General features: G+C 43.2%; 1 protein-coding gene and 8 non-coding genes across 12 annotated transcripts; all 9 read left to right on the forward strand.

The window, feature by feature from the left end:
* The first annotated feature begins 343 nt into the window (after window positions 1–343).
* svip (small VCP interacting protein) lies at window positions 344–22,348 on the forward strand. Of its 4 annotated transcripts, none has more exons than XM_029751850.1 (9): window positions 344–519; window positions 764–827; window positions 1,407–1,457; window positions 3,959–4,075; window positions 4,723–5,028; window positions 9,170–9,273; window positions 20,180–20,259; window positions 20,607–20,682; window positions 20,934–22,348. In XM_029751850.1, the coding sequence occupies exons 1-5, from the start codon at window positions 404–406 to the stop codon at window positions 4,735–4,737; spliced, it is 363 nt and encodes a 120-aa protein (XP_029607710.1). In that variant the 5' UTR covers window positions 344–403; the 3' UTR covers window positions 4,738–5,028; window positions 9,170–9,273; window positions 20,180–20,259; window positions 20,607–20,682; window positions 20,934–22,348. The 4 variants fall into 4 exon arrangements, with proteins under 4 accessions (XP_029607710.1, XP_029607711.1, XP_029607712.1 ...); XM_029751851.1 differs by lacking the exons at window positions 20,180–20,259; window positions 20,607–20,682; window positions 20,934–22,348 and adding exons at window positions 9,665–9,728; window positions 10,082–10,157; window positions 10,409–11,672; XM_029751853.1 differs by lacking the exon at window positions 344–519 and having other exon boundaries at window positions 526–827.
* On the forward strand, window positions 8,989–9,058 carry LOC115193122 (small nucleolar RNA SNORD38). The gene has a single exon (XR_003878085.1). It is a non-coding gene; the product is annotated as a small nucleolar RNA SNORD38 (small nucleolar RNA).
* On the forward strand, window positions 9,340–9,428 carry LOC115193128 (small nucleolar RNA SNORD60). The gene has a single exon (XR_003878091.1). It is a non-coding gene; the product is annotated as a small nucleolar RNA SNORD60 (small nucleolar RNA).
* On the forward strand, window positions 9,815–9,884 carry LOC115193125 (small nucleolar RNA SNORD38). Its single transcript, XR_003878088.1, has one exon. It is a non-coding gene; the product is annotated as a small nucleolar RNA SNORD38 (small nucleolar RNA).
* On the forward strand, window positions 10,222–10,310 carry LOC115193134 (small nucleolar RNA SNORD60). The gene has a single exon (XR_003878097.1). It is a non-coding gene; the product is annotated as a small nucleolar RNA SNORD60 (small nucleolar RNA).
* LOC115193123 (small nucleolar RNA SNORD38) lies at window positions 19,460–19,529 on the forward strand. Its single transcript, XR_003878086.1, has one exon. It is a non-coding gene; the product is annotated as a small nucleolar RNA SNORD38 (small nucleolar RNA).
* LOC115193130 (small nucleolar RNA SNORD60) lies at window positions 19,847–19,935 on the forward strand. Its single transcript, XR_003878093.1, has one exon. It is a non-coding gene; the product is annotated as a small nucleolar RNA SNORD60 (small nucleolar RNA).
* On the forward strand, window positions 20,344–20,413 carry LOC115193126 (small nucleolar RNA SNORD38). Its single transcript, XR_003878089.1, has one exon. It is a non-coding gene; the product is annotated as a small nucleolar RNA SNORD38 (small nucleolar RNA).
* On the forward strand, window positions 20,747–20,835 carry LOC115193131 (small nucleolar RNA SNORD60). Its single transcript, XR_003878094.1, has one exon. It is a non-coding gene; the product is annotated as a small nucleolar RNA SNORD60 (small nucleolar RNA).
* Window positions 22,349–23,892: the final 1,544 nt, after the last annotated feature.

Raw genomic sequence — 23,892 nt, forward strand, 5'->3', positions numbered from 1 at the left:
TACATAATTTCATTTGTTTACATATTAAATAAAGTCTCCTATGATAAAAAAAAAACATAGAAAATTGGGTAGTTTGTTGGCTATGATAATGAAACCACTACTTATTCCATTAGTTTGAATTGATTTGCTGGACACCCGCCCCAATGGAAATGGTTACGTTCCAGGCATATTTTAATTTATGTTTTGCAGTATAACTGCGTAGATTAACAGAATCTCACAACCGCTGCAAAGGTGCGACCTGTAACATAAAGGGGTAACGTCCACTCCTCACCACACGATGGCAGTCGTGTACACCACAGCTTCTATCGCGCCTGGCGGACTAAAGGGGTTGTTTCAGATCGCAACGTCAGATAACGGTTTCTATGGGTGCAAACGCAACGTGAGGTCGGGTCCCAGTTCTTGTATGTCCATGAACATAGCCCATATGCTGTGTTTACATTGGTTTACTAGGTCATCTTTTCTTTTTTCCGCTGTCTTTCAAGTGAATGTTTTACAAATGACGCGTCGTTTCAACAAAAGGTTAGCGTGGATAAATATTTAGCTAGCTAGCAATACAACTGCTTAGTTAGTAGCGAGTAGTTGGCTCGTAGATTTAGTACAAGCGGAATGGCTAGTTAGCTAGCTTCGTCGATGTGCTTATAAGAGAAGCTAGGCAATTTTGCTAGCTGTATGTGAGATTTTTTTTTGTTGTTGTTATTCTAGTCAACTAGCGAGCAAACAAACATTCAAAACGGACACTAACAAATTGATTGCCTTGCTCAAGTATGGGGATGTGCTTGCCGTGCCTTGGTGGAGCTGGAGACGACGTGGTACCGACACCAGACCCAGTAAGTTAGCTAGCAAACTACAAACTATCCTTGTTAATTATAACATGTTCATTAGCTAGCTTAGTTGCTAGCTACTCTGGGTGTGCCATTTTCTGTCCTTCGATCAACGTTGACCTAACTAGTTCTAGTGAAACGTTGTTTTGAACAAAATGCTATCTAGGTGTGCCGGAGTATTGGTTATTGACAGTAAACATAGCTAGCGAGCTAACTACACATTTTGTTATTGTTCCATGTTTACCTTACCAAACTAGTTTCAGACCCGCCCCTATCTGGGTATAGCCTGGGTACCAGTCTGTTTGTGCCAGTATGCCCCTCCTTGTCATTCCTGTTACCAAACATAACCTGGTCCCAGATTTGTTTGTTCATGTCAACTTGGTTACATTATTCTTCTGAGATACATTATTTTGAAAACGTCTCTCCCCGTGTTATGGAAGTTATATGAATGATAATTGTAATGCTCATACCCTCTTCCAATAGATTGAAACCACAGAGATCCTATAAATAAATAGATAATAAATCCTTTTATCTATGTAATTCTATGATTGAAACACTCAGCATCATGTTCTGCTTCCTTCGCAGGAGACGAGGAGACGTCAGCTAGCAGAGGCAGCTGAGAAGAGACAGAAAGAGGTATGACTGGTTTTGACAAGTGTTCACGACAACCATATAGCCTAGGCCAACACTGTTACACTAAGGGCTGGTTTCCCGGACACAGATTAAGCCTAGTCCTGGAGAATCTCCATTGAAAGTGCTTTTTAGTCCAGGACTAGGCTTAATTTGTGTTTGGGAAACCAGCCCTATATAGCCTACACATGGTGGTCCTTTGTGGCTCGATTGGATTAGAGTGTGGTGGGGTTGTGGGTTCATTCCCCACAGGGATCCTGTACACATACCTTTGTATGCACTCACTGCACCATAAAACGTCACTTAGGATGAAAGTGTCTGCTAAGTATCATACTGGATACTGCCACTGGCCAGTCAGTCTCAGCAGCCAGCCACTCTCCCTGCCTTCTTATTAATGGAGTTTACTGAGACAGAGTGAAGCCTACTGGGAGAATCAAATCAAAGTTGATTTGTCACATACACAGGATACAGCAGGTATAAACGGTACAGTGAAATGCCTACTTGCAACCTCTCCTCAACATTGCAGTACCGATATCAATAATAATCAAACGTCAAATCAAAAATAGAACAAGCAATGTAAAAGGAGTATCATAGAAATAAGAATAATAACTTGTTGTGGTAGAATGTGTAGACAATATGATATATTATGTCCATTAGCATGGGGCTCCCGAGTGGTGCAGTGGTCTAAGGCACTGCATCTCAGTGCTTGAGGTGTCACTACAGACCCTGGTTCGATCCTGGGCTGTATCACAACCGGCCGTGATCAGGAATCCCATAGGGTGGCGCACAATTGGCCCAGTGTTGTCCGGGTTTGGCCGGCGGGGTTTGGCCGGGGGGGTTAGGCCGTCATTGTAAAATAAGAATTTGTTCTTAACTGACTTGCCTAGTTAAATAAAGGTTAAATAAACAAAAAATGAATGTCAAGTATGACTTATTTACAAGTAATAAAGTGAATTGTGAGAAGGCAGAGAGAAGGTAAACCGGTGGACCTATCCTTTAAATCGTTTTCACACTATTGTTCTGACCCAAACCCTACTGTGCTGACTCCAATCTTTTTCAGCACAGTTCCAGCAGCTACGATAGATGTGCTGTGTGAGCGGGTCAGCACACTGCAGCTCGGCTCTGTTCGGCTATATCGTGTGAAAAGGGTAGCCTATATAACTAGAGACTTTAACCAAGAAATCCAATCTTTGTTGTTTGTACCCTTGTTGCAAGGCTACTAAAGTATCATCAATCAATGTCTAGACTGGTGGGCATTTTTTACTGTGACAGAAATTCTTCAGTCAAGCCAAATAAATAAAACATGTCAGCTTATTTAAGCACCCAGGTGAGTATGAGGAGAATGTATGAGCTCATCTCTTGGATTCTCTGGCATCTTCCACCCCCACACACACACACCATCACCCACCACCACCCCCCTTCTCCCACACACCATCATCACCCACCACCACCTCCCTTCTCCCACACACCATCACCCACCACCACCTCCCTTCTCCCACACACCATCACCCACCACCACCTCCCTTCTCCCACACACCATCACCCACCACCACCTCCCTTCTCCCACACACCATCACCACCCACCACCACCTCCCTTCTCCCACACACCATCACCCACCACCACCTCCCTTCTCCCACACACCATCACCCACCACCACCTCCCTTCTCCCCCACACCATCACCCACCACCACCTCCCTTCTCCCCCACACCATCACCCACCACCACCTCCCTTCTCCCACACACCATCACCCACCACCACCTCCCTTCTCCCCCACACCATCACCCACCACCACCTCCCTTCTCCCACACACCATCACCCACCACCACCCCCCTTCTCCCACACACCATCACCCACCACCACCTCCCTTCTCCCACACACCATCACCCACCACCACCTCCCTTCTCCCACACACCATCACCCACCACCACCCCCCTTCTCCCACACACCATCACCCACCACCACCTCCCTTCTCCCCCACACCATCACCCACCACCACCCCCCTTCTCCCCCACACCATCACCCACCACCACCCCCCTTCTCCCACACACCATCACCCACCACCACCCCCCTTCTCCCCCACACCATCACCCACCACCACCCCCCTTCTCCCACACACCATCACCCACCACCACCCCCCTTCTCCCACACACCATCACCCACCACCACCCCCCTTCTCCCACACACCATCACCCACCACCACCTCCCTTCTCCCACACACCATCACCCACCACCACCTCCCTTCTCCCACACACCATCACCCACCACCACCTCCCTTCTCCCACACCATCACCCACCACCACCCCCTTCTCGCCAACACCATCACCCCACTTATCCCACACACCACCATCCTCCCCATCACCACCCCCTTCTCCCCCACACCATCACCCACCACCACCCCCTTCTCCCCCCCACCACCAGCTCAGCATTATTTCTGCAACCCTTCCATTTGAGACACAACCAATGTCTTTAGCCAGCTGCCATTCTGACTTCCCCATCTCCTCTTAGACAACCTACAGGGGTGTCAAAAACCCAGAAGCAGTTGAGAGAAAGAAAAAGAAACAGGAGGAGATGAACAAACAAGAGATGACCACGTCTCCATCTGGAGGGGGAGGAGGGCTAAAGGTGGGTCCTTTCATCTAGAACACAGATTAGGTGATGTCTGGAAGGGGAGGAGGGCTGAAGGTGGGTCCTTTCATCTAGAACACAGATTAGGTGATGTCTGGAGGGGGAGGAGGGCTGAAGGTGGGTCCTTTCATCTAGAACACAGATTAGGTGATGTCTGGAGGGGGAGGAGGGCTAAAGGTGGGTCCTTTCATCTAGAACACAGATTAGGTGATGTCTGGAGGGGGAGGAGGGCTGAAGGTGGGTCCTTTCATCTAGAACACAGATTAGGTGATGTCTGGAGGAGGGCTGAAGGTGGGTCCTTTCATCTAGAACACAGATTAGGTGATGTCTGGAGGGGGAGGAGGGCTGAAGGTGGGTCCTTTCATCTAGAACACAGATTAGGTGATGTCTGGAGGGGGAGGAGGGCTGAAGGTGGGTCCTTTCATCTAGAACACAGATTAGGTGATGTCTGGAGGAGGGGTTACAGATGCATTGTAACTGCTGATGTATGCTCAGTTGGAGCCGTAGAAATGTTGTTGTTGTTACAATATTTTACATATTTATGTCTACAAAATAGGAACTTCATACAGGCAATATACTGTTAATTGCTGTGGTCATTCCTATTCAATAGCAGAATTCACATTTTTTTCCCCTTCTGTCTGTAGTGGCAGGTGGGCTAAAGATCGATGGACATGGAGAGATTATGAAAGTCTCAATCTACACTGAGGTTCAGCCAACAACATGAAGAGTATTGGTACCAGTTGACTTGAAAATGCCTTTTTTTGGCTGTCTGTCCTTCTAAAAATGTTTTATTTTAAATACAAGCTTTTTCAGATGCAGTAGGATAGTTTGCCATGCTTCGCCTTGGTAGAAAGAAAGATTCTGCTGCTCGATGTTGGCCGTGTGCAGCCAGTACAGGCCTCCCCTAATGCCAAGATGTACACGAGATATGGATCTTTGGAACGGACAGGGTGACTATGACACAGCTATGAGTAGCATACAGTATACACACTCACAGTACATCTATAAACTGTACCAGGCGCCTTGCCAATCACTTTCTCTGCTCTCTCCCCCCTTCTCTCTCTCTCTCTCTCCATCTACTAGTCCTCTGCTCTCTCCCCCCTTCTCTCTCTCTCTCTCTATCTACTAGTCCTCTGCTCTCTCCCCCCTTCTCTCTCTCTCTCTCTCTCCATCTACTAGTCCTCTGCTCTCTCCCCCCTTCTCTCTCTCTCTCTCTCTCCATCTACTAGTCCTCTGCTCTCTCCCCCCTTCTCTCTCTCTCTCCATCTACTAGTCCTCTGCTCTCTCCCCCCTTCTCTCTCTCTCTCTCCATCTACTAGTCCTCTGCTCTCTCCCCCCTTCTCTCTCTCTCTCTCTATCTACTAGTCCTCTGCTCTCTCCCCCCTTCTCTCTCTCTCTCTCTATCTACTAGTCCTCTGCTCTCTCCCCCCTTCTCTCTCTCTCTCTCTCTCTATCTACTAGTCCTCTGCTCTCTCACCCCTTCTCTCTCTCTCTCTCTCCATCTACTAGTCCTCTGCTCTCTCCCCCCTTCTCTCTCTCTCTCTCCATCTACTAGTCCTCTGCTCTCTCCCCCCTTCTCTCTCTCTCTCTCCATCTACTAGTCCTCTGCTCTCTCTCTCCCCCCTTCTCTCTCTCTCTCTTGCTCTCTCTCCACCTTTTCTCGCTCTCTCTTTCTCTCTGCCATTTCAACTTTGCAGATTTTATACCATTTTGCTTACTGCTTTTGTAATTTTTTTCTGACATTTTAAAACTTTTTAAGGAATGTTCTCATTCTTGTGACAGTTTATATGATAGATTTCTCCTAAAAAATGATAAACGCTACAAAGTCCTTAATGTTCAACATAGGCCTAGATGATTCATAAAACATTTTCTATTGTATATCAGTGTGAAAATTAACTACATTTTTATATAACTACTTATGAACCACATTTGAATGCTGTTTTAGAGTTCACGCACCAACACTATCTATCTATTCAGTTGACATTTTACTTTAGGGTTTGGTTTTCCTATTGTCTGTGCAATAGGAGTTATTTGCTCCACTTTAGTATTGGTTTGTAATGTACGAAGGATGTTTATCTTGATCTCTGCTTTATTTAATATAATAAAATTGTTGACGGCTTGACGTGTTGTATGGGTAGTTGGCTGTATCTCGTAGATTTTGAGTATTCCCATTTCAACCTGTGCATGTACTGGAATATTGTCGACGTGACACAATGTTTATGCATTCTGTCGGTACGATGGTAACATATAGGACTGAGTCGATTTTTGTCGACTGGCCTTACCTGTCGACCACAATGAGAACTTAACTGAAATGGAAGGAAAGAAACATGCCTGAACTAGCAGGGCGCTAGTGTGTACTTGATGAAGTATTGACTTTTTAACCTGCCTTGCTTTGTACTCGAGTGCTTTTCCTCCCTATTCCCTTACTGCTTCAGGTGCTCTTGCCATTTTCAGGGGCATGAAGTCACGCCAATGTAATTTTGTAGAAATAAAAGACTCTTGTTGATGTTTTCTCTGTGGGTTTTTGGTAAAAAAAGGGATCAGTTACATTGCATCCATCTTGGAATATAATGTACTTCCTGTGATGATCACTTATCAGGTTACAGTGCTTTGTAACCTGATCACCACATTCTTATCGGCAGACTCAACAGCCTTGGTTTCTCAAATGACTGCCTCGCCTGGTTCACCAACTACTTCTCAGAGTTTAGTGTGTCAAATCAGAGGGCTTGTCCGGACCTCTGCAGTCTCTATGGGGGTGCCACATGGTTCAATTCTCGGGCCGACTCTCTTCTCTGTATACATCAATGATGTCGCTCTTGCTGCGGGTGATTCCCTGATCCACCTCTACGCAGACGACACCATTCTGTATACTTTTGGCACTTCTTTGGACACTGTGTTAACTAACCTCCAGACGAGCTTCAATGCCATACAACTCTCCTTCCGTGGCCTCCAACTTAAATGCAAGTAAAACTTACTGCATGCTCTTCAACCGATCGCTGCCCGCACCTGCCCGTCCACTTAGAATATGTGGACAACTACAAATACCTAGGTGTCTGGTTAGACTGTAAACTCTCCTTCCAGACTCACATTAAGCATCTCCAATCCAAAATTAAATCCAGAATCGGCTTCCTATTTCGCAAAAGAAGCATCCTTCACTCATGCTGCCAAACATACCCTCGTAAAACTGACTATCCTACCGATCCTTGACTTCAGCGATGTCACTTACAAAATAGCCTCCAACACTCTACTCAACAAATTGGATGCAGTCTATCACAGTGCCATCCATTTTGTCACCAAAGCCCCATATACTGCCTGCCACTGCGACCTGTACGCTCTCGTTGGCTGGCCCTCGCTTCATACTCGTCGCCAAACCCACTGACTCCAGGTCATCTACAAGTCTTTCCTAGGTAAAGCCCCGCCTTATCTCAGCTCACTGGTCACCATAGCAGCACCCACCCGTAGCACGCGCTCCAGCAGGTATATTTCATTGGTCACCCCCAAAGCCAATTCCTCCTTTGGCTGCCTTTCCTTCCAGTTCTCTGCTGTCAATGACTGGAACGAACTGCAAAAATCACTGAAGCTGGAGACTCATATCTCCCTCACTAACTTTAAGCACCAGCTGTCAGAACAGATCACTGCACCTGTACATAGCCCATCTGTAAATAGCCCATCCAACTACCTCATCCCCATACTGTTATTTATTTATTTTGCTCCTTTGCACCCCAGTATCTTTACTTGCACATTAATCTTCTGCACATTTTCTGCACATCTATCACTCCAGTGTTTAATTGCAATTACTTTGCCACTACGGCCTATTTTTTGCCTACCTCCCTTGCCTCATTTGCACACACTGCATATAGACTTTTTATTTTTCTATTGTATTATTGACTGTATTTTTTTTATTCCACGTGTAACTCTGTGTTGTTGTTTGTGTCGCACTGCTTTGCTTTATCTTGGCCAGGTCACAGTTGTAAATGAGAACTTGTTCTCAACTGGCCTACCTGGTTAAATAAAGGTGAAATAAATAAAATAAAATAAATTGTTTTTAGCAGTACTGCTAATAAGCTCTAGGGGTCAGTAATGGATCCCAATGTGTTTATGATGGACATCGTTAGGTAGGACTTTAGTAAGAATTCAGCATTATCATTAAAAACATATTTAATTGTTGACGTCCATTCGAATGGAATGAATCTCTTTGGTTTAAAAAAATAAAGCATAAGAAATGGTCAGGGACAAACCCTTCACTGTAAATACCGTCTGAACTAGACATGATGATGACAGTTTTTGAAGTTGTTCGCCCCCCAAAAAAATAAGGGATTTGTAGTCCTTGAAGTACAGATCATTCTGTCTGACCTGCGGGAGCCTCTGTAGCTCAGAACTACAGACGAATAATTGGCTGATGAGCCGGCGTACAGGCCAGACCAGGAAAAAGCCCTATAAATAGTCTGCTCTTCCCCTCGTTCGCTCTTTCGCTGAGTCAAGACATTTAGAGAAGGTTGCCGGCTGTATTATGGCTATCATTATAAAACTAGGTTATATTTGGTATCCGGACAGAAAATATTATACATCCGTCATAAAATGATAAACTACCATTGGTGAGTAATGATTTGCAGACTTATTGAGTTAGCCTAGTTTGTAATTTATTTTCTCTGCACGTTCAAGATGGCTAACGTTAGCTATTTTGGTTTACGACTCTTCCAATTAATAATTTAGTGGAATAATACTTATGTTAACTAGCTAATATTTAAAGTAAATTACATGCCAACAGGTATAAACTAAACTTCGAAGCTAGCTGAAGGTTTAACGCTAATTAACATTAACCTAGCTAGTGCCACGTGGGTCCATAGTGCGCTGATGTTAAAACTTTTTTTTTTGTACACTGCACAACGTTTTAATTATAATATTGGGTCTTTCTGTGAAGATATCTTTGTCCAGTTCTGCTACTGAATGATAGTGATCGATATTAGTGACTCTGAGAAAGACCTGGGTTTTATAACTCATATTAGTTAACCAGTTAGCTAGTTGACCTTACTTGGCTTTAATTAACTGCATGATAAATGAAGTGTCTCAAACTACCATTTGTCTTGTCAGTATTGTATTTCAGGGGTTCTAATGGCACTGAGGCTGATCTGTTCTGGTCTACAAAGGCGGCTGTAGGAAGTCCATGATATCAGAGGCAGCCATCACGTCGTCAGGTGAGTCTCATTAACCGATGTTAATCAATCTGTTTCCTGACAACACCTGGTCAGGTTGAGCAGCAGAGCCAGTGATGACACAACTCAAATAACTTTTCTGACACCTCGTATGAGAGCTGGTAACAGCCTCTGATTCTAACTCTACTCTGAGGCTCTGCTACTAACTATATATAGGTGTTACTGTAGTAGTCTGTCACTACAGACCCTGGTTTGATTCTAGGCTTTATCACAATGAGTCCCATAGGGCTGTGCACAATTGTCCTGTTAGGGTTTGATGAGGTTAGGCAGTGAATGTAAATAAGAACAAATGTAATTTACTTCCCTAGTTAAATAAATGTGACTGTTGCAGTGACTGAGGTATTCAGATTTTTTTAATCCTTAATCCCACCAGGAGTCGAGTGCTGCAGTCTGGTGTCAGTCTGACCATGTGAACTGCGCTCCACCCTGTCCCTCAGGTAAACCAGGCTCTCCACTTGCACACTACGACTCTTGAGGCAGTGAAACTAACTTTTCTGGAGTCTTATGACTGTTGGTGCTGGTCTTTCTATGAAGATAACTTTGTCCAGTTCTGCTACTGAATGATAATGATCGATATTAGTGACTCTGAGAAAGACATGTTTTTTGTTTTAAATGCTCCCATTAGTTGGCTTGCTAACATAACTACTGACCCTTGACAGAAGCACTCTAAATATCTCACTATGTTGGTCTAGCTAAAAATATATAAATATATTTCATGTTTCTGTGCTAATTGTCTTTTTGGACCCTCACCAGTTAGCATCCCTGATATGATTGGTCTTTCTCCCACCAGGCTCTCAAAGCTGCATTCTGGTTGGTCAATCTGAGACCATGTGATGTGCAGTGATCCACCATCCCTCTGTTCTCTGGTAAACAACCCTTCGTACTGCCTAGACACTTTGTCTTCTAGTGGTTGGTGTATAGTAGCAGCAGAGCCAGTGATGACAAAACTCAAATAACTTTTCTGACACCTCGTATGAGAGCTGGTAACAGCCTCTGATTCTAACTCCACTCTGAGGTTCTGCTACTAACTATATATAGGTGTTACTGTAGTAGTCTGTCAAACTGGAGCCTAGGTGAGGTTTTGGATCTATGCTGACCAAGTGTTCCTCTGTTTCAGGTTCCATAGACGGGATGGGCGTTGGAGCGTTGTCTTTCAGAATCAGAAGGGTGCTGACCTACTTCCAACATGTTGAAGGGGTGGTTACTGCCCACAGCTGGTGTTATCCAATATATGCTCTATGTATCAAACTAAGCATTGTATGTGGGCAAAATCATTAGCTAAATCTTGTAATGAATGTGGAGATTGGCCAAGTTCAAGATACTAGACTGTTTGGTGTAACCCTGGGTTGTACACTGTAATGGTACATTTAAAGATTCAACGGTAGCTAGGGGGGGGGTGAGGTCTGATAACACTGCTCTGGTTGCTTGATAATCAATTCTTACAGGCCCTAGTTTTAGCAGACCTGGGCTGCAGTCCAAACTACCCCTTCAGCCCTTATTAAGCATTGCATATGGGACAATTCAATTGACTTTACATGTTATCAATGTTGCAATTTAGCAAGTTGTGAAAACACATTGCTGTAACGGTAGCTAAAATGGGGATGTCTGATAAAGCACTGCTTGTCGAGCCACAAAACAAATACTGTTTTCACACTACTGCCCAGTTATATGTTAAAGTGCCACAAAGGACAGGCAAATTAGTTGGCCCAGAACGGGGAAGTACTGCTGGCCCTTAAAGGAATACTTCAGTTTTTATGGGGCCTTTTATTTCCTTCCCCAGAGTCCAATGTCCTCATGGATATCAGTTTGGTCTGCATCCAGTTTCAAAGGAAGTAGCCAGCTATTGCTAAATAGCATTAGCGAAATGAAGATGTTTTGTGGTATCTGCTAATGCTGACTTACAATTGCGCCAGTTGGCTACTTCCTTCAAACTAGATGCAGAGACATAAATGGTATTGAGGTCATCTGACTCAGGAAGTAGACAAAAGAGCCTCGTTGTCAAAAGCCTTAAAATGTACTCGTCACCCCTCCCTCTGCTTGCCCTACCTATAAACTACTGAGTGGCGCAGCGTTCTAAGGCGCTGCATCTCAGTACTGGAGACCTCACTACAGACCCTGGTTTGAATCTGGGCTGTATCACAACCGGCCGTGATTGGATATACCTTAGGGCATTGCGCAATTGGCCCGGTGTCGTCCGGGTTTGGCCTGTGTATGCCGTCAATGTAAATAAGAATATGTTCTTAATGGACTTGTCTACTACATTAACAAAATATGTATTTCAATGTACCCTACAGCTGGTGTCAGCGACAGTATGGTTGATCTCCAGTGTGAGGACTGGTGTTTTAGTTTGAATATTTTTGTCAATAAAGTTTTATAACGTGTTCTGGTTTTCTGTGTGAATGAAATTGATACTGGGTTGGTTTATAGTTCTAATGCAACTCTGCCTTTATGACCCATCACTGTTATCCATGCAGTCTCTGTAATAGTGGCCATTGGCAGTACTGATTTATCAGTAGGGATAAGTGAAGTATCAACATCGTATGTCCAACAGCCTGCTCCAGCAATTTGCCTGAATGTTAAATGGACACTTGTCAGTGGTTAAAATAAAGACTGACACAATATTCTCAGAAGCAATCATAATGACATTCCCATCAAAGACAATGTTTTAAATTAGTCTAATCCTTTAGTCTTCAAACAAGAATTGAGCTGAACTATTGGCTGGAAAGAACTGGTGCATTGTAGAAATTCATTTATTACGGAGGGATGTATAAACACTATAGCTGTTCATAACATTAACACTTGTAATATGACAATGTAGCATTTCACTTAGTTAATTACCATTATGGTGTAGCTCTGGTCAAAGCAAAATAATTTGTGGTTTTACCTAATTTCCTGTACTGGTCAACGATTATAACGGTGCTTCTGATCTAATCAATTCATACATTGTGGCCCTGGCCTGAGCGTATGGAATGTCCAACTTGTAGCTAGATCTGGTATTCTATTGTACACTAGCTGGCCTGGTGTAAGTACTTTAGCCAAGTAGCCTAGGACAACCCTAACAGCTAAAAAATTCACAATTCCTGGAATATATTACATGAAACAATACTCCAAGCCGCAGCTCAATACTACTTGTCAGACATAGAGAACGGATACAGACATAGAGAACAGAGTACCAAAAAAATAAATATGTAATCATTCACTACTGTAAGTCGCTCTGGATAAGAGCGTCTGCTAAATGACTAAAATGTAAAAATGTACTTTATCCTCGTTGGGATGGGATCAGTAGCAGTGCGTGGGTCAAACCACCGGGGAAGTCACTCCAGGGGAAAAAGGCCATATTTGGCCTATTTGTTGTACCCTATATTAGCATTTTCACACGTTATATCCAAATTGTAAACTATCTAAAAATGTGTGTAAATCCATGATGTTGCTTAGATGATTTGGGTATGAGGTGTGAAAATGCTAATATACACTACCGGTCAAAAGTTTGGACACCTACTCATACAAGGGTTTTTCTTTATTTTTACTATGTTCTAGATTGTCGAATAATAGTGGACACATGAAAACTATGAAATAACACATGGAATCATGTACTAAGCAAAAAAGTGTTAAACAAATTGAAATATATTTTATTTTTTGTCCATTACTTTGACACGTGAAGGTCAGTCAATACGGAACATTTCAAGAACTTTTAACGTTTCAAGTGCAGTTGCAAAAACCATCAAGCGCTATGATGAAACTGGCTCTCATGAGGACCGCCACAGGATAGGAAGGCCCAGAGGATAAGTTCATTAGAGTTACCAGCCTCAGAAATTGCAGCCCAAATAAATGTTTCACTGAGTTCAAGTAACAGACACATCTCAACATCAACTGTTCAGAGGAGACTGCGTGAATCAGGCCTTCATGGTTGAATTGCTGCAAAGAAACACACTACTAAAAGACACCAATAAGAAGAAGAGACTTGCTTGGGCCAAGAAACATGAGTAATGGACATTAGACCGGTGGAAATCGGTCCTTTGGTTTGTAGTCCAAATTTGAGATTTTTTGTTCCAACAGCCATGTCTTTGTGAGATGCGGTGTTAGTAAACAGATCTCCCAATGTGTGGTTCCCATCGTGAAGCATGGAGGAGGAGGTGTTACGGTGTGGGGGTGCATTGCTGGTGACACTGTCTGTGATTTATTTAGAATTCAATGCACACTTAACCAGCATGGCTACAACAGCATTCTGCAGCGATACACCATCCCATCTGGTTTGGGCTTAGTGGGACTGTCATTTGTTTTTCAACAGGACAATGATCCAACACACCTCCAGGCTGTGTAAGGGCTATTTGACCAAGAAGTAGAGTGATGGAGTGCTGCATCAGATGACCTGGCCTCTACAATCACCCGACCTCAACCCAATTGAGATGGTTTGGGACGAGTTGGACCGCAGAGTGAAGGAAAAGCAGCCAGCAAGTGCTCAGCATATGTTGGAACTCATTCAAGACTGTTGGAAAAGCATTCCAGGTGAAGCTGGTTGAGAGAATGCCAAGAGTGTGCAAAGCTGTCATCAAGGCAAACGGTGGCTATTTGAAGAATCTCAAACAAAAAATACTTATTTGGTTACTACATGATTCCATATGTGTTATTTCATAGTTTTGATGTCTTCACTATTATTCTACAATGTAGAAAATAGTAAATATAAAGAAAAACCCTTGAATGAGTAGGTGTTTTAAAACTTTTAACTGGTAATGTAGGTATCATTGACTTGCATTGGATTTGTGCCACATATCCTAAAAAATTAGCATTTGAATCAGTGGCCTACAAAACCAAAGCATGGGTTGCTGTCATACCTTGTCCATAGACAGCTTACAGGGTAAAGAAACTAACATGTAATTTGTTTTATTTGGGTGAGCTAACCCTTAAACTTTGAGGTGGGGGGGGCTTCTTGAAAATAAAATCACCTAATAGCAGGAACAGCACCATCTGGTGGTCAGAACTTGGTAATATCAGGATGTAGGATGGACATACGCTTAACTTCTCTGATTTCTGTTCTCTACCGAATATCAGTCAAACATGATGATGCCTTCAGGTGATAACAAGCTCCTGAGAGGAGTTAGATTATATAAAGACTTAGCTGTCAAAGTGAAGTTAGGTCATTGATGTGCCTGCCTTGTTATTAATGTGTTTATTGTTAATGTATCCAGGTAAAAGGGGCTTCTAACCATCATGGCAATTAGGGCAGTCCAGATCCTTATCACAATATGGGCCCAATTGTAAACGTTGTAAATGGATGCATCAGAGAGACATTGAGCAGGTAGAGACACTACACTAGGCTGATTGATTGGTGAGCAGGTAGAGATGGTACATTAAAGTGATTGATTGGTGAGCAGGTAGAGACAGTACATTAAACTGAATGATTCGTGAGACAGTACATTAAATTGATTGATTGGTGAGCAATGTGGAAAATCATCAACACACAGTATAATCAGGAGTTTTAAATGCATTACTATCGATGCACTATCTCCTTCAGAGTGCAGCAGATGGCAACAGCAGCAATTTGCTTATATGGTAATTTTACCAGCAGCTTGGAGAAATAATGGAACAGGGCAGTTCCTTTCTCACTAAATGTCCTTGTAGACAGCTAGACCAAAACAGGAAGCATTTGAGGCAACTCATCTCTGTCTCTCTAAAGGCTTCATCTCTCACAGAGATTTTATTTGCTGCTGTCCAGATACATTTTCGATTACCTTTTGTTACGTTTAACTGGTTAATTATCACGTAGAACAGAAAATCTCAAAGCCAGTTCCATTGTGATTTTTATTATTCCCCTCTAATCAAGGTCTGATTTACACCTGGGACACCAAGTGAGTTCTATTAATTATCAGGTAGAACAGAAAATCAGCAGTACTCTAGACCTCTAGGATCTGATTTGAATATATCCCTGTACTACACCATGAAATTATATTGTCAGCTAAAGATTATCCCAGTTTTTACTTATGTTTGTTATTTGCATTGCCTGGGATAAAGCAGAACACACATGTTAATTTGTGAACACTGAATGGACAATAATCTTCTTCTCCTAGATGCTACACAACAAGCATGTGATGGTGCGTGTGGGAGGAGGCTGGGAGACCTTTGAGAGCTACCTTCTGAAACACGACCCATGTCGGATCCTCCAGATCTCCAGAGTGGAGGGGATCCTCCAACACCAAGGACCTCACCTCAGACAGCTACCTGGTGGTGGCAGCACACCACCGCAACAAGAAGTAAAGATGGCTGCACACTACCGCAGCAAGAAGTAAAGATGGCTGCACCCCACCGCAGCAAGAAGTAAAGATGGCTGCACCCCACAGCAGCAAGAAGTAAAGATGGCTGCACCCCACCGCAGCAAGAAGTAAAGATGGCAGCACCCCACCGCAGCAAGAAGTAAAGATGGCTGCACACACCGCAGCAAGAAGTAAAGATGGCTGCACCCCACCGCAGCAAGAAGTAAAGATGGCTGCCCACACCGCAGCAAGAAGTAAAGATGGCTGCACCCCACCGCAGCAAGAAGTAAAGATGGCTGCACCCCACAGCAGCAAGAAGTAAAGATGGCAGCACCCCACCGCAGCAAGAAGTAAAGATGGCAGCACCCCACCGCAGCAAGAAGTAAAGATGGCTTTCTACCAGCGTGAAGCATGGCAAACCATCCTACTGCCTCTGTAAAAGCTTGCATTTAAAAATATATGTGACACACTTTTTTGGTTAGTACATGATTCCATATGTGTTATTTCATAGCTTTGATGTCTTCACTATTAGTCTACAATGTAGAAAATAGTAAAAATAAAGAAAAACCCTTGTATGAGTAGGTGTCCAAACTTTTGACCGGTAGTGAAACCACAGCTATCCTATCAAATCAAAAATCAAATCAAATTTATTTATATAGCCCTTCGTACATCAGCTGAAATCTCAAAGTGCTGTACAGAAACCCAGCCTAAAACCCCAAACAGCAAGCAATGCATGTGAAAGAAGCACGGTGGCTGGGAAAAACTCCCTAGGAAAAACTCCTGAGAAAGGCCAAAAACCTAGGAAGAAACCTAGAGAGGAACCAGGCTATGAGGGGTGGCCAGTCCTCTTCTGGCTGTGCCGGGTGGATATTATAACAGAACATGGTCAAGATGTTAAAATGTTCGTAAATGACCAGCATGGTCAAATAATAATAATCATAGTAATTGTCGAGGGTGCAACAAGCACGTCCGGTGAACAGGTCAGGGTTCCGTAGCCGCAGGCAGAACAGTTGAAACTGGAGCAGCAGCATGGCCAGGTGGACTGGGGACAGCAAGGAGTCATCATGCCAGGTAGTCCTGAGGCATGGTCCTAGGGCTCAGGTCCTCCGAGAGAAAGAAAGAAAGAAAGAGAGAAAGAGAGAATTAGAGAGAGCATATTTACATTCACACAGGACACCGGACACAGGACACACAGGACACAGGACACACAGTCTGTTACTCCAGATGTAACAGACTGACCCTAGCCCCCCGACACATAAACTACTGCAGCATAAATACTGGAGGCTGAGACAGGAGGGATCAGAAGACACTGTGGCCCCATCCGATGATACCCCCGGACAGGGCCAAACAGGCAGGATATAACCCCACCCACTTTGCCAAAGCACAGCCCCCACACCACTAGAGGGATATCTACAACCACCAACTTACCGTCCGAAGACAAGGCCGAGTATAGCCCACAAAGATCTCCGCCACGGCACAACCCAAGGGGGGGCGCCAACCCAGACAGGAAGACCACGTCAGTGGCTCAACCTACTCAAGTGACGCACCCCTCCCATGGACGGCATGGAAGAACACCAGTAAGTCAGTGACTCAGCCCCTGTAAAAGGGTTAGAGGCAGAGAATCCCAGTGGGAAGAGGGGAACCGACAAGGCAGAGACAGCAAGGGCGGTTCGTTGCTCCAGCCTTTCCGTTCACCTTCACACTCCTGGGCCAGACTATACTTAATCATAGGACCTACTGAAGAGATAAGTCTTCAGTAAAGACTTAAAGGTTGAGACTGAGTCTGCGTCTCTCACATGGGTAGGCAGACCATTCCATAAAAATGGAGCTCTATAGGAGAAAGCCCTACCTCCAGCCGTTTGCTTAGAAATTCTAGGGACAATTAGGAGGCCTGCGTCTTGTGACCGTAGCGTACGTGTAGGTATGTACGGCAGGACCAAATCGGAAAGATAGGTAGGAGCAAGCCCATGTAATGCTTTGTAGGTTAGCAGTAAAACCTTGAAATCAGCCCTTGCCTTAACAGGAAGCCAGTGTAGGGAGGCTAGCACTGGAGTAATATGATCAAATTTTTTGGTTCTAGTCAGGATTCTAGCAGCCGTATTTAGCATTAACTGAAGTTTGTTTAGTGCTTTATCCGGGTAGCCGGAAAGTAGAGCATTGCAGTAGTCGAGCCTAGAAGTAACAAAAGCATGGATTAATTTTTCTGCGTCATTTTTGGACAGAAAGTTTCTGATTTTTGCAATGTTACGTAGATGGAAAAAAGCTGTCCTTGAAGCAGTCTTAAATCCCTTATCTATGTAATTCTATGATTGAAACACTCAACATCATGTTCTGCTCCATTCGCAGGAGACGAGGAGACGCCAGCTAGCAGAGGCAGCTGAGAAGAGACAGAAAGAGGTATGACTGGTTTTGACAAGTGTTCACGACAACCATATAGCCTAGGCCAACACTGTTACACTAAGGGCTGGTTTCCCGGACACAGATTAAGCCTAGTCCTGGAGAATCTCCATTGAAAGTGCTTTTTAGTCCAGGACTAGGCTTAATTTGTGTTTGGGAAACCAGCCCTATATAGCCTACACATGGTGGTCCTTTGTGGCTCGATTGGATTAGAGTGTGGTGGGGTTGTGGGTTCATTCCCCACAGGGATCCTGTACACATACCTTTGTATGCACTCACTGTACCATAAAAAGTCACTTAGGATGAAAGTGTCTGCTAAGTATCATACTGGATACTGCCACTGGCCAGTCAGTCTCAGCAGCCAGCCACTCTCCCTGCCTTCTTATTAATGGAGTTTACTGAGACAGAGTGAAGCCTACTGGGAGAATCAAATCAAAGTTGATTTGTCACATACACAGGATACAGCAGGTATAAACGGTAGAGTGAAATGCCTACTTGCAACCTCTCCTCAACATTGCAGTACCGATATCAATAATAATCAAACGTCAAATCAAAAATAGAACAAGCAATGTAAAAGGAGTATCATAGAAATAAGAATAATAACTTGTTGTGGTAGAATGTGTAGACAATATGATATATTATGTCCATTAGGACTAGGCTATATCAAGTATACATGAACAAAAATATAAACGCAACATGTAAAGTGTTGGTCCCATGTTTCATGAGCTGAAATAAAAGATCGCACAAATGTTGGACACAAATTCTCTCAAATTTCACCTTTTTTTATTTTTTACCTGCCTTGGTTTGTACTTGAGTTATTTCCCTCCCTATACCCTTACTTCATTCACTCAGTTCTTTAAGTGCTCTTGCCATTTTGAGGGACAGACATTTTCTTTGTGGGATTTGTAGTTATTGAAGTACAGACAATGCTCTGTAACCTACGGGAGCCTGTGTAGCTCAGAACTACAGACGAATAATTGGCTGATTAGCCGGTGGGTCTACCCCCAGACAGGAAAAAGCCTTATAAATACCCTGCTCTTCGCTCATTCAGTCTTTCACTACCAAAGACACGGCTTGGCATCTTGAAATCTGCCGGAGAGAGTTATGGCTGTCGTTATAAAACTAAAAGTTATCTTTGGCAGCCGCACAACAAATACAATGCATCCGTCATAAAATGACTATATACTTTTGGTGAGTAATCATTTGCAGACTTGTTGAGAGCTAGTTGGGTCGTTAACGGACTTTATGCTGCACCTCGTTTGCTTTAGCTGTTCTGGGTTACGAAGTACTTGGCTAGCGATTTCTCGTTTATTTCAATTATTAATTTAGTGGAATAAACATAGTTAGGTAGGTGGCTACCATGACTAGGTAATGTTTAAAGTAACTTAAACAGGTTGGCATGTAATTTAACGTTACTACGAAGCTAGCTAAACGTTTAATCTTAACAGTAGCTAAACCACGTGGGTCGGTAATGCGCCATTTTTCTTTTATGCCGCTTAACGTTTTAATTACAATATTGGGTCTTTCTGTGAAGATATCTTTGTCCAGTTCTGCTACTGAATGATAGTGATCGATATTAGTGACTCTGAGAAAGACCTGGGTTTTTACAAAGCATATTAGTTCAAACTTGTTAGTTAGCTAGTCGCCCGGCCTTATTAATAGAACCGCGCTAAAGCCTTAATTACCGGTGATAAACAATTTATCATGTAGTTTAATTAAACGACCATTTGTCTGGTCGGTAACAGGGGTTCTGATGGCACCACCAGACTAACTGGCTGATCTGTTCTGGTCTACAAAGGCGGCTGTAGGAAGTCCATGATATCAGGCAGCCATCACGTCGTCAGGTGAGTCTCATTAACCGATGTTAATCAATCTGTTTCCTGACAACACCTGGTCAGGTTGAGCAGCAGAGCCAGTGATGACACAACTCAAATAACTTTTCTGACACCTCGTATGAGAGCTGGTAACAGCCTCTGATTCTAACTCTACTCTGAGGTTCTGCTGCTAACTATATATAGGTGTTACTGTAGTAGTCTGTCACTACAGACCCTGGTTTGATTCTAGGCTTTTATCACAACCGGAGTCCCATAGGGCTGTGCACAATTGGGCTGTTGAGGTTAGGGTTTGATGGGGTTAGGCAGTCAATGAAAAATGTTCTTAACTGACTTCCCTAGTTAAATAAATGTGACTGTTGCAGTGACTGAGGTCTCCTGATGTATATTTTTTATCCTTCATCCCACCAGGAGTCGGGTGACAGTACTGCAGTCTGGTGTCAGTCTGACCATGTGACCTGCAGTGAACGGCCCTCCACCCTGTCACTCAGGTAAACCAGGCTCCACTTGAACACTATGACTCTTGAGGCAGTGAAACTAACTTTTCTGTAGTATTATGACTGTTGGTGCCTGTCTTTCTGTGAAGATATCTTTGTCCAGTTCTGCTACTGAATGATAATGATCGATATTAGTGACTCTGAGAAAGACCTGTTTTTGTTTTAAATGCTCCCATTAGTTGGCTGGCTAACATAACTACTGACCCTTGACAGAAGCACTCTAAATATCTCACTATGTTGGTCTAGCTAAAAATATATAAATATACATGTTTCTGTGCGAATTGTCTTTTTGGACCCTCACCAGTTAGCATCCCTGATATGATTGGTCTTTCTCCCACCAGGCTCTCAATGCTGCATTCTGTTTGGTCAATCTGAGACCATGTGATGTGCAGTGATCCACCATCCCTCTGTCCTCTGGTAAACAACCCTTCGTACTGCCTAGACACTTTGTCTTCTAGTGGTTGGTGTATAGTAGCAGCAGAGCCAGTGATGACACAACTCAAATAACTTTTCTGACACCTCGTATGAGAGCTGGTAACAGCCTCTGATTCTAACTCCACTCTGAGGTTCTGCTACTAACTATATATAGGTGTTACTGTAGTAGTCTGTCAAACTGTAGCCTAGGTGAGGTTTTGGATCTATGCTGACCAAGTGTTCCTCTGTTTCAGGTTCCATAGACGGGATGGGCGTTGGAGCGTTGTCTTTCAGAATCAGAAGGGTGCTGACCTACTTCCAACATGTTGAAGGGGTGGTTACTGCCCACAGCTGGTGTTATCCAATATATGCTCTATGTATCAAACTAAGCATCGTATGTGGGCAAAATCATTAGCTAAATCTTGTAATGAATGTGGGGATTGGCCAAGTTCAAGATACTAGACTGTTTGGTGTAACCCTGGATTGTACACTGTAATGGTACATTTAAAGATTCAACGGTAGCTAGGGGGGGTGAGGTCTGATAACACTGCTCTGGTTGCTTGATAATCAATTCTTACAGGCCCTAGTTTTAGCAGACCTGGGCTGCAGTCCAAACTACCCCTTCAGCCCTTATTAAGCATTGCATATGGGACAATTCAATTGACTTTACATGTTATCAATGTTGCAATTTAGCAAGTTGTGAAAACACATTGCTGTAACGTTAGCTAAAATGGGGATGTCTGATAAAGCACTGCTTGTCGAGCCACAAAACAAATACTGTTTTCACACTACTGCCCAGTTATAATGTTAGTGCCACAAAGGACAGGCAAATTAGTTGGCCCAGAACGGGGAAGTACTGCTGGCCCTTAAAGGAGAAGTACTGCTGGCCCTTAAAGGAGAAGTACTGCTGGCCCTTAAAGGAGAAGTACTGCTGGCCCTTAAAGGAGAAGTACTGCTGGCCCTTAAAGGAGAAGTACTGCTGGCCCTTAAAGGAGAAGTACTGCTGGCCCTTAAAGGAATACTTCAGTTTTTATTTTATGAGGCCTTTTATTTACTTCCCCAGAGTCCAATGTCCTCATGGATATCAGTTTGGTCTGCATCCAGTTTCAAAGGAAGTAGCCAGCTATTGCTAAATAGCATTAGCGAAATGAAGATGTTTTGTGGTATATGCTGACTTACAATTGCGCCAGTTGGCTACTTCCTTCAAACTAGATGCAGAGACATAAATGGTATTGAGGTCATCTGACTCAGGTAGTAGACAAAAGAGCCTCGTTGTCAAAAGCCTAAAGTATCCCTTAAAATGTACTCGTCACCCCTCCCTCTGCTTGCCCTACCTATAAACTACTGAGTGGCGCAGCGTTCTAAGGCGCTGCATCTCAGTACTGGAGACCTCACTACAGACCCTGGTTTGAATCTGGGCTGTATCACAACCGGCCGTGATTGGATATACCTTAGGGCATTGCGCAACTGGCCCGGTGTCGTCCGGGTTTGGCCTGTGTATGCCGTCAATGTAAATAAGAATTGGTTCTTAATGGACTTGTCTACTACATTAACAAAATATGTATTTCAATGTACCCTACAGCTGGTGTCAGCGACAGTATGGTTGATCTCCAGTGTGAGGACTGGTGTTTTAGTTTAAATTTTTTTGTCAATAAAGTTTTATAACGTGTTCTGGTATTCTGTGTGAATGAAATTGATACTGGGTTGGTTTATAGTTCTAATGCAACTCTGCCTTTATGACCCATCACTGTTATCCATGCAGTCTCTGTAATAGTGGCCATTGGCAGTACTGATTTATCAGTAGGGATAAGTGAAGTATCAACATCGTATGTCCAACAGCCTGCTCCAGCAATTTGCCTGAATGTTAAATGGACACTTGTCAGTGGTTAAAATAAAGACTGACACAATATTCTCAGATGCAATCATAATGACATTCCCTTCAAAGACAATGTTTTAAATTAGTCTAATCCTTTAGTCTTCAAACAAGAATTGAGCTGAACTATTGGCTGGAAAGAACTGGTGCATTGTAGAAATTCATTTATTACGGAGGGATGTATAAACACTATAGCTGTTCATAACATTAACACTTGTAATATGACAATGTAGCATTTCACTTAGTTAATTACCATTATGGTGTAGCTCTGGTCAAAGCAAAATAATTTGTGGTTTTACCTAATTTCCTGTACTGGTCAACGATTATAACGGTGCTTCTGATCTAATCAATTCATACATTGTGGCCCTGGCCTGAGCGTATGGAATGTCCAACTTGTAGCTAGATCTGGTATTCTATTGTACACTAGCTGGCCTGGTGTAAGTACTTTAGCCAAGTAGCCTAGGACAACCCTAACAGCTAAAAAATTCACAATTCCTGGAATATATTACATGAAACAATACTCCAAGCCGCAGCTCAATACTACTTGTCAGACATAAAGAACGGATACAGACATAGAGAACAGAGTACCAAAAAAATAAATATGTAATCATTCACTACTGTAAGTCGCTCTGGATAAGAGCGTCTGCTAAATGACTAAAATGTAAAAATGTACTTTATCCTCGTTGGGATGGGATCAGTAGCAGTGCGTGGGTCAAACCACCGGGGAAGTCACTCCAGGGGAAAAAGGCCATATTATGGCCTATTTGTTGTACCCTATATTAGCATTTTCACACGTTATATCCAAATTGTAAACTATCTAAAAATGTGTGTAAATCCATGATGTTGCTTAGATGATTTGGGTATGAGCTGTGAAAATGCTAATATACACTACCGGTCAAAAGTTTGGACACCTACTCATACAAGGGTTTTTCTTTATTTTTACTATGTTCTAGATTGTCGAATAATAGTGGACACATGAAAACTATGAAATAACACATGGAATCATGTACTAAGCAAAAAAGTGTTAAACAATTTGAAATATATTTTATTTTTTGTCCATTACTTTGACACATGAAGGTCAGTCAATACGGAACATTTCAAGAACTTTTAACGTTTCAAGTGCAGTTGCAAAAACCATCAAGCGCTATGATGAAACTGGCTCTCATGAGGACCGCCACAGGATAGGAAGGCCCAGAGGATAAGTTCATTAGAGTTACCAGCCTCAGAAATTGCAGCCCAAATAAATGTTTCACTGAGTTCAAGTAACAGACACATCTCAACATCAACTGTTCAGAGGAGACTGCGTGAATCAGGCCTTCATGGTTGAATTGCTGCAAAGA

This window comes from Salmo trutta, chromosome 4 (assembly GCF_901001165.1).
Source record: "Salmo trutta chromosome 4, fSalTru1.1, whole genome shotgun sequence".
NCBI classification, from domain to species: domain Eukaryota; kingdom Metazoa; phylum Chordata; class Actinopteri; order Salmoniformes; family Salmonidae; genus Salmo; species Salmo trutta.